Source organism: Silurus meridionalis, chromosome 16 (assembly GCF_014805685.1).
Source record: "Silurus meridionalis isolate SWU-2019-XX chromosome 16, ASM1480568v1, whole genome shotgun sequence".
In the NCBI taxonomy this organism is placed as follows: Eukaryota; Metazoa; Chordata; class Actinopteri; order Siluriformes; family Siluridae; genus Silurus; species Silurus meridionalis.
The window spans coordinates 2,045,882-2,057,203 of record NC_060899.1 but is presented as its reverse complement, the minus strand read 5'-3'; the positions used below and the strand labels follow the sequence as shown (position 1 = coordinate 2,057,203).

Genomic DNA, 11,322 nt, shown 5'->3' with positions numbered 1-11,322 from the left:
TTTCAAAAATCCCATTCCACATTTAATCCCCATTTGCTGTGTCTCTCCACTCTTCTGAGAGGTTCCACTAGATTTTGTGGAGTTTTTGTGAGATTCACTCATACACTAGAGTGTTATTAAAGTCAGCTACTGATGTAGGTGAGAAGGTGAGGAGGATCCTGGGGTGCAGTCAGCGTTCACATTCATCCTGAAGGTGTTTAATATTTTTGGAGCTCTATAGCAGGAGATCTTCCACTCCAACCCATGTAAAAAAGCAGCATTTACATTTACATTTGCGGCGTTTAGCAGACGCTCTTTTCCAGAGCGACGTACAAAAGTGCTTTGAGTCTATCTATCTATCTATCTATCTATCTATCTATCTATCTATCTATCTATCTATCTATCTATCTATCTTATAAATAAATACACTGCAAGTCTTCACAATTTTAGGCATGTAATGTATACAGACATGAAGCTATTTATTATTATGATTATTATTATTATGATTATCTAAGCTATATTATGGATTATGTAAAATAGATGATGCTCCTCTCTCCAATAAGACTAGGTTTATTAATGTGTTTCGTCATTGCAGAAGAAAGAAAGAGAAAGAGAGAAGGCCACGATCCGATGCTTCAGTAAATGACATATGAACCGTGTCTGATTGGATTGGCTAATTCATCGCCATGGAAACGGCCTCATGCACATACTCTTCGTTGGAGTCTAATGGAAGGGTCAGAAACGGTCTGGCGCCCAAATCGCTCAAACACCGGCTGGCATTTAGAACAGAGCAGTGACACAGAGAGTAAACGTATTTATGGGTGTGTTTGTAATCGCTCCTTGTCGTTTGTGCTCGAGTAGATTCTGGGTTTGTTCTGTTTCCTCCATGTTAGAAAGTTTTTCGCTACTGGAACAGCAGCTCTGCTTTCGTTCCACTCAATGTAATTTGAATCCTATTAAAAAGGACTCACTGTCACACACACACACACACACACACACACACACACACACACACACACACACTCTCTATTATAATATAAGAGCATTAAAACTGTGTGAAATATTAAAAGATGGAGGGATGAAGGGTGGCTGGATTGAATAATTTAGTGACTGGTATGGATGGATAAGTGGATGCAGAGATTCTTACTGGATGGATGGATGGATGGATGGATGGATGGATGGATGGATGGATGGATGTTAAACCGAATTGAAAAATGAATGAATGGTTAATTCTCCAAATTGGATATTTCGGTGGTTTGAAAAATAGATGGAATGATTAACAGAAAAAAGAACAAATGTATGGATAAATGCATCACTGCATAGAAGAGTGAGCTGATGAAAGAATGCATAGATTTTTATTGGATGGATGGATGGATGGATGGATGGATGGATGGATGGATGGATGGATGGATGGTTAAATTGATGGATGGATGGATGGATGGATGGATGGATGGATGGATGGTTAAATTGATGGATGGATGGATGGATGGATGGATGGATGGATGGATGGATGGATGGATGGATGGTTAAATTGATGGATGGATGGATGGATGGATGGATGGATGGATGGATGGATGGATGGATGGATGGTTAAATTGATGGATGGATGGATGGATGGATGGATGGGTGGTTAAATTGATGGATGGATGGATGGATGGATGATGGATGGATGGATGGATGGATGGATGGATGGATGGTTGGATAAATGATTGGATTAGCAAATGAACTGAATGGATAAATGGATTGATGGAAGGATGAGTGAATGCATTACTGCGTATTAAGTGAATGGATAGATGGATGAAGAGATAGATACATGGGTGGATTATAGAAGGATGGGTGAAGATTTAACTAAATGATGGTAGTAGATGGAGAGTTTTTTATAGATGGATTGTGGGATGGATGGATGGATGGATGGATGGATGGATGGATGGATGGATGGATGGATGGATGGATGGATAAAATAGATGAATTAGTAGATGATTGGGTTAACAAATACACTGGATGGATGATGTATGGAACAATGGATAAGTATATTAACTGGATGGATAACAAATAATCTAGAAACATAAATGGATGTATGGAAAAGTGAATGGACAAGTAGATCATCTGGATATAAAACAAATTGGATTCATGGATAAATAGATGGGTGGATGGATGGATGGATGGAGAGATGAATAGCCAGGTGGTTGGGTGGCACAAATATTTATTTAAAACATATTTTTGTGCACATTCTTTGCGTAAACATCATAAATTGCCACTTTTAATCCCCCAAATCATCCGGAAGTATCATTATTACAGTAGTGTGATTTTTCATTGCGCTTCTTCTCTCCCAGTCGTATTAGATAATTGTACTGGAATAATACCCGGATGAGAGAGATATCTGATTGGTTCCTAATTCCCGCGTAGGTTAAGAAAAAGCGGAAGTGGTCTATAAAATACGCTATTTTTACTTAATCGCGTTAAATAAAAATACATAAATATTTCTATGGCTCGGAATGGATTATTACACCATAAAATAAAAATAAGAAATTTATCCTAATGTCGTTTTTAAATGACTTCCGGGATTGTTGATGACGTAACCAGGAAGTAGGCGGTCCTGTTCGGATTAGCCGGGGAGCTAGCTAGCTGAGAATAAGAGCAGGTCCCAGTTTCGGGATTTTTTTGAGAATGTTTTTTGCCTTCAGATCTGTTTTGTTCCTGCTGCATTCACGGGGTGTTTAAGAGGTAAAAGAGGGAGATAAGGAGAATGGAGGACGAACTGGTGTGCGACTACGACTCCACCTGGGACACAGAGAGCGATGGAGAGGATGGGGGAACAGAGACTGGGTCGCGGCGCGCGTTTCCGGACAAAAACAAGAAAGCAAAGACCGGCTTTGTACGTCCTGTTCCCGTTGCGTCTTATATCTACTTTTATTTCATTTACTTGTTTATTTATTTAATTCTGCGCTTGCGTTTCTGTAAGCATCGCTGTTGTCCACTCTTCCCACTTGTATTCCGCAAGACGTCCCGCCTTCCTCTCAACAATTGGCTGTTACCTCCTAAATCTGCGCTCTGATTGGTCTGTTCTTGCAGGAGGTGGGACTCTTTGAGCCAATCACAGACCACGATGTAGGATATGCCGGAAAACGATTGGGAATAAAAAATATATATTTTCTGTATTTAACCCTACTTGATGGTAGCGTGATTTTTTGTAGCTTGCGTTTTATTTATTATTCTTTAATCATTTTAACGCCATGTCGTGAAAATAATTCGAAGCCGCTTTATTATAAATTTGAGATTTTTTTGGCTTCCTAGATAAACTGTATGACGTCATTAATGCAGACTGCCGCAGCATGAGTTATTGTGATTAAGGATGCAGCGATAAAATCGATCGGTTTTTATGTTCTTTTTTCGATATCAGAGATTGAAATAACTCTCGATATCTTGACAATTTCGCAGAGATTTCACACTTCTGTGGGCAGATTTTCTAATCCTTCCCCTGGATAAGTATATTAAGTGTATGGATAAATGTATGGATGTGATTAACTGAGTATATCATTGGACAAATTGATAGATTTGAATTAGATGGATGATGTATGGAAGGATGGAACAGTAAAATGGATTGATGGATAGATAGATGGATGGATAGATGAATGGATGGATAGATAGAAAGATAGATAGATAGATACATAGATAGATAGATGCATGATTAGTAAAGTGAATAGATAGATAGATTGATGAATGATTAGATAGATAGATAGATAGATAGATAGATAGATAGATAGATAGATAGATGGATGCATGAATGGATGCATGATTAGTAAAGTGGATGGATGAATAGATAGAAAGATGGAGGGAGGGATGGATGGATAGATAGATGCATGATTAGTAAAGTGAATGGATGGATGGATGGATAGATAGATAGATAGATAGATAGATAGATAGATAGATAGATAGATAGATAGATGCATGATTAGTGAAGTGGATGAATGGATGGAACACCATTGGAATGGAACACCAGTCTTCTTGCTAGCATGATTTGGGGACGAAGCTCACACAGATCTCAGGATCCAACATGGAACCACAGAAAACGTACTGAAGTAGATGTCATGCGTCTTCACCACAGAGACACGTTTAGGACGTGCTTTTGCGTCTCAGTAGGAGCTTTGCTGGGTATTTTTAGACAGTGTCTGTTTTTCGTTTGTCCTGTGATCTAAAATCTGTCCGGTTTGGAAAGATGTGCACTCGTTTTTCTTTTTCTCACTGCGCAAAATCACTCTGTCGGCATTGAGGAATTAATATAGTTGGATGTTTCCACATTCCATATGTGTTTCTTCCCCAAATTCTACCACAAATCTGGAAACACATCTTTGGATGCTGTAACATGAAATCTTTCCTTATCACTTGAACTAGGAGACCCAAACCTGCATGACAATGCGTCTGTGCACAAAGCCGGGTCCATGAACATCTGATTCACATGGGTTGGATGATGTAGAAGATCTCCTGCTATAAACCCTATGGAACACCTTTTGGGATGAATGGGAACGCTGATTGCACCCCAGGAACCTTTTCACCTTCTCACCTTCTCAGTACCTGACTTTACTAACACCCTTGTGGCTGAATGAATCTCCACAACATCTAGTGGAACATCTTCCCAGAAGAGTGGAGGTTATGATAATGGGGGACTGTAATTTGTCTGTAAATTGTCATAATCCATCCTGTTAATCCTGTTCGAGTGAACGCAGGAGCTCATAAAAATGTTGTCCTATTTTTAAATATTAGAATTGAATTCCTTTTCTGTTTCTTTTCTCTTCTCACAGTGGTCCAATTCCTCCTCGAGAAATATCCGGGCAGCTAAAGACATGCAGAACTACAGACACAACTATCCAGTGAGTACTGACCTGTGATCTCATGTCTCTGTTTCAGCAGCTACTTTCACTAGAAAGCGGACTCTATATGGTTCTATAAAGTTCCACGACGGGTTCTTCAGCTAGTTTCTGAGCTCACGATTGATCAGAAGGTGTTCTGTAACAGCAGAACAGACGGATTCACAGGTGGTTCAGTTAGGATTATCTTGGATTTTAAATCAGGAGGTTGTAAGATTAAATACCACCACCATTGAGAAAGACACCACTGTCAGGCCCCTGAGCAAGGCCCTTAACTCTCAATTGCTAAGTTGTAAAAATTAGATAATTGGATACGGGCATCTGCCAAATGCCAGAAATGTAAATATTAATGTTAATATGTTGTTTTATAATATGTTAATAAAAAGATTGTATACATTTTCTTTAATGAAAATATCAGCAATGTCAGCACTTTGCTCAGAATTTGGTGATATCTTGCTAACAAGCTGCATTAAAAAAAAAATGCTATATATTCACAGTTCTTCATTAAATAAAAAAGAACTTGTATTTACATTTCCTGAAGAACACAGGCAGCTTTGTTGTCACCTTAAAGCTTGTGAAACAGTTCTACATGCTTTTACCAAGGGTGGGGGAATTTAGATTACATGGCAACACTATATTACCCAGAAATCAACTCTCCCTGCTGTGCTGAGCGGTTTGACATGTCACATGTTAACTGTTGCTGGAGATTTCTTTTTTGCACGTAACTAATGAGCATGTGACGTCACGTGACATCACGTGGCATCAGCCTGGTGGCCAGAAAGCGACTCTCCGCACTGTGCCGGGTGTTTTGACATGTCACATGTCCATGTTGCTGGAGTTTTTTCAGTTCCGTTATATAATTGGTTAACGAACATCATGTGACCTCACTATATTACCCAGCAATCATTATTCTGCAGATTGCTGTGGTGTATGAGATATAAAACAGCACAACACTGAAATGCCTGAAATTCAGAATGTTACTTTTCCTTGATTTTATTTATTTTTTAAATCTCGTCTCTCCTCAGAACCTCAACGATGAAGACTGTACAGAGGACAGAATGCCGAATTTAAAGTTCTACCTAAACGAGATAAAGTCGTCTCCTGATGGTGTGTGTGTGTGTGTGTGTGTGTGTGTGTGTGTGTGTGTGTGTGTGTCTCTGAATTAATCCGTATTTCTGAGTAAAGTAACAAACGAGACGTGTATTTAACGAGAGATTTCGTTGTCTTCCAGACGTGTCCATCGAGACGTTTCACAGCGAGTGGAAATCGGATTATAAAAGACTCGAACGAGTTCATTCGTACATCCAGTGGTAAGTGCTGAGATCATTACGTGCTTTTTAAAATTATTATTTATTTCCAGCTGTTTCAGGACGAACACATCTGTCTCGTAGGTTGTTTCCTCTGCGGGAGCCGGGAGTGAATTACCTGGCTACTGAGCTGACCAAGAAGGAAATCCAGGTGAGAATAAAGACGAGAGACATTCACACAGTAGCTCGGAGAAAAGTCCACCATATTGTTGATGCTCATGCGTGATTGTTGTAGAGAGAGAGAGAGAGAGAGAGAGAGAGAAAGCAGGGATGCTACGTTACATTAAAGATTCGTTAAAGCAGCTAGCGATACGCGATACGATTCCACCCTATTAAGATGCAGCGCGATACGTCTCTATTCATCTCAACACGATGCACGATGGAGCAGCATCAGATCTTTTCCATCACACTGCAATGCGATTGATTTGGGAAAAATCGGATTCTGATTAATTCTATATGGTACAAATAGTTCACTTAAATTTTTTTTGTTCAGACCAACAGCAAATCATCACTTTACTCGAGTGCCTTCTGATCACTTTTTCCTGTTGTGTGTGCAGGAAGTTACAGCTCTACCTCTGCCATGTTAATCTGTATTTTATGTGACTCTCGGGACACGCCTCCGTCTCCGTACTGACCACAAATTATTGGTCACTTTCTAAATAATAAAACTAATAATTGTATTGAAATATGTTAAAAACGATGCTTTGCGATACAAATGTCACGTATCCGATCTATCCTTAATGGATAGATATGTATGTATGTATGTGTACTCTTAATGAATCATAATGAACCAATCGTGCGCCTCCAAGTTTGTGCTTAAAGTTTGAAGAAGAACCAGACATGGATAGAGAACTCAGGTGTCCCAATACTTTTGGTAATATTGATATTTTGGTATTTCTTGCAGAGTTAAACGTCTCCACCAAACCAGCATGGCAGCTTCATCTGAAATATAATACCGCACAGTGTTATTGTGCTGTGTACTTGTGCGTGTATACGAGTGTGTGTGTGTGTGTGTGTGTGTGTGTGTGTGTGTGTGTGTGTGTGTTTTTTCTGCAGGCGTTTCGAGAGAATGAAGAGGCAAAAAGGCGTCTGGTTGATTCCTACGAGCTCATGCTGGGTTTTTATGGCATCCAGCTGATCGACAGAGAGACCGGCGAGGTGCGACGTGCCGAGAACTGGAGGGAACGCTTCGCTAATCTGGAGCGGTGAGTCACACCGTGTATACACACACACACACACACACACACACACACACACACACAGAGATGTATTTATATCTATCTGCTGTGCTGACGTTCACAGTTTGAAAAGAGCTAGCAAAATTCTTATGTAATAATACAGTCATGAAACGGAGACGAAGCAGCACCTGCATTGAGGTGCTTATAAATATTGGCACCCATATATCATCTGTGGGACCTGATGATTTTAGAGCATTACGCATCATGAAACTATCCTGTTAGTCTCCGCCTCACACATTGCGTGTAGTATCAGTACGAGCCTTTGAGAAGATACTAGCATGGTTGCTGAAATGTGAGGGGTGCATTAACTTTTGTGAGATACTGTGTTTTACATACAATTTCTATTCAGGCCCTGATTGATATAAATATCATTGGCTGTGTTCTTTCAGGAACATGCACAACAACCTGAGGATCACGCGCATCCTGAAGTGTCTGGGTGAGCTTGGCTTTGAGCATTTCCAGGCTCCTCTGGTGCACTTCTTCCTGGAGGAGACGCTGGTGAAGAAGAACCTAAACAGCGTAAAGCGCAGCGTGCTCGACTACTTCCTGTTCGCCGTGCGCAACAAGCGCAAGCGCCGCGAGCTCCTCGGCTTCGCCTTCCAGCACTTCGAGCCGAAAGACAAATTCGTGTGGTGCCCGAGAAGGATCCAGAAACGCTTCAAGAACAAAGCCGAGGCGAGTAGAAACAAGAGAGACGGAGAGAAACGAGAGGAAGACGAGTCCACGCGCGACGAAGGTTCGCCGTTCGACGCGGATCCGAGAGACGAAAGTTCATCGGCCGACTCGGATCCGAAGGATGAAGGTTCTTCGTTGGAGATGTCCACTCTGAACAACGGCGACCACGCCGATAACGGAGACACGGACCACTCGGGCAGTGAAACGAGCACGCTTAAGAGCGACGAAGAAGAGAATCCGATCAAACCGCCCGAGAACGTGTCGTCTAAATCGGATCAGGAAATGACCCAGGTACACTCCGATGAAGATCTCAAGAACATTTCATCTCCGTCTCGGAAAGGAACGGGTTTGGAAAAAGTCTCGGAAAGCCCCAAACACAGCCTGAAGTCCTCACCGCGTACCGAACGGGCGGGAAAACTGCCCAGAACCAAGGATAATACCGGCTTAGGGATTTCCGATCATATAAAATCTCCTCGAGACACTTTTTCCACTGGTTTGCTGGTGAAACTCGTTCCCTCGGACACTGAAGACGGAGAGAAACCGAACGGTACGGACGAAGCTGAGCTGATGGACACTCATCCCGGAGAGGCGTAAACAAAACCTGCGATAAATTAATATCTATAAAGAGACGCTCATTTTGAAAATAATAATAAACAGAGCAAGAACGAATGTCATGAACTTCATAATACCAATGTGAAATCTCTTCTTTGAAGACGGGATGAACTTCATGCTTCATGCTTTTTCTGTTTGTTTGCTGAAAAGGTGAAAAAGAGGTCATTATAAAGGTCATTTTCAGGAAAACGAGGTGTAACCTGTATATGGAAGACTTTATATCATGGCCTGACTGGGTTGGTTCCTCTTCTCCTTTTTTTTTCTTTTCATGTTTGCAATTAAATTATTGAGTTCTGGTTCGAGCAAAAGGAAGAGACGTGGAGGAGACGATCTGTTTCTCGTTAGCACTTTTCTATTTGGGAGCCTGTTCATGGAATTGGAACTGAAATATTTATTGTGATGTACAAAAGAAAAAGCATAACGAATGAACAGTATTCTGTCAGTTTAAAGGATTTTGACCGAGACCTACACCGAGGTACTTGAATACGCGTTCCTGATTGTATTACTATGAAGTGCAGAGTGAACAGTTCTAAAGCTCGGAGGTGAAGACGGTGGAATAAAAGTTGAGATAAAAATATACCTTCACTCGCCATTTTATTACGAAGCTCAGTGATTGAGGCTCTGGGTTACTGATTAAAAGGTTGGAAGTTCAAGCCACAGTATTGCCAAGTTGCCACTGTTGGGCCCTTAAGCTCGGCCCTTAACCCTTTGTGCTCCAGGGACTCTGTATTATGGCTGACTCCAGCTTTGTTAACAAAGTAAGATTTTTTTTTTTTTGTAATTTAAAATTGATAAGTAAAAAGCACCACCTTTTTATTTATTTATTTTTTACTTTACATTTACAGCGAAATCGCCGAAATGTTTACCACCACACTGCAAGTAGCCTTTATTACACTCAAGTCAGGTTTATTTGTATAGCGCTTTTCACAACAGACATTGTCTCAAAGCAGCTTTACAGAAATCAACAGTGATGGTGAATGGTGTGTTTATCCCTGATGAGCAGCCGTGGCGACTGTGGCAAGGAAAAACTCCCCTAGATGTTATGAGGAAGAAACCTTGAGAGGAACCAGACTCAAAAGGGGAACCCATCCTCATTTGGGTGACATCAAGAGTTTGATGATAAATCTTCAACAATACAGAACACTGGAGAGTGAGAACTAACATGAGCACTGGAGTATAAGATTATAAGTAATGTTCTTTCTACAGTCTTATACAGTCATTATGGTTAGTAGCTCCTAGTTTTATGAGCTCAGCATTTGTGATCATCACAGATCCAGCATCAGCTTCGACACTGTTCACATCGTGGTCATAAAGAGGTGCATCCAGCCAGGAACAGGGTTTACTAGAGGTCGACTGATAGCGATAGCTTGGTTGGACCGTACTCGCTGATAAGTAATTAATCGACCGATTGACGTTTTTTAAAAATGGATAGTGAAAAGAAAATGAAAAACTTTATTACAAAAAAAAACCTACTGAATTTTGAAAATGTGCTAAATGAAATAAATATAAATTTATATATATATATATATATATATATATATAAAATTAATAAATATAATATAGCGCTCTCCGTGCAGCATGCCGTCTCACACGTAAATACAAACAGTGTGTAGTGTCAGGGATTCGCCTCTAGAGCCCGCTCTTGTAATGACAGCAGACTGGGAGACGGAAAAACTGTTGGTATTTTTTTTTTTTTTCTAATAGCCAATCGTTCCAGCAATCAATCCGCGCAAAACCGATAAATCGTTCGACCTGTAGTATTTTGCATTCTTCAGAGCTTTAGTATTGTGTTGTATTCCTCGAGCTATTGTACCACCCCCACCAGACTGAGGTTTTTTTTCTGCTGGATGTTTTGTGGTTTTCTTTTCATTCTTTGATTGGATATCTGGCGCCAAGATTACTGAAATGAATTTTTTCCACAGTTTTATGTTTTGACCTAATATTATCCCTTCCTCTGCTGCCACCTGATTGGCAGATTGAGTAATTGATTAGCATAAAAGAGCATGTTGGACGTGTTCCTAATAAAGTGGCTAGTAAGAGTATCGAGTCGTTAAGGTGAATTATATTCTGATTGTTTTCGATTAAATAGAATGACAAACTTCACTTTAATCGCTTAGTCTTATCATCTCATAACTGTAGGAAACGTCAGAACTTGGGACTTTTGGGGTGAAAACCTAAAAAATACGCTGTGAAAAGCTTCTTTTAGTTTCTAAGCAACAAATTCAATCATCTAACAGTATCAAGATTTTCTTTCATCAAACAAATCTCTAAATGTCCAGACGTTCCATATTATTTTCAGTGAAAAATCCTCCTTTAGCATGAAAAACAGCTTCACACGCTCTCAGCATCTGGACACTTAATTTCTCCAAACGTTCAGCTGAAATTCTTCTCGCTAAAGATGCTCTTCACTAGTTGGAGATTTCATTCTTGTGATGCAGTTCAGTAGGATTGAGGTGCAGTGACTGGGCAGGTGGTTCCATAATAAATATCACTCCAGACGTCTGTTTGCTCTTTAAATAACACTTTGACTCCAGAAACGTGAACGGAATCCTGAACCAACACCATGCAATTCCTTCTGGACTGCAGTTCATTGGAACCAACTTGAGACGATGAGCCGAAGTCCAGACGGATTTACATGGTGTTGGT

General features: G+C 40.4%; 1 protein-coding gene across 1 annotated transcript; it reads left to right on the top strand.

The window, feature by feature from the left end:
- Positions 1-2,558: 2,558 nt before the first annotated feature.
- On the top strand, positions 2,559-9,255 carry ogfr (opioid growth factor receptor). The gene is made up of 7 exons (XM_046870175.1): positions 2,559-2,854; positions 4,779-4,847; positions 5,870-5,951; positions 6,076-6,154; positions 6,236-6,302; positions 7,208-7,356; positions 7,779-9,255. Exons 1-7 carry the CDS (start codon positions 2,726-2,728, stop codon positions 8,656-8,658), a joined length of 1,455 nt encoding a protein of 484 aa, XP_046726131.1. The 5' UTR covers positions 2,559-2,725; the 3' UTR covers positions 8,659-9,255.
- The last annotated feature ends 2,067 nt before the right edge of the window (positions 9,256-11,322 follow it).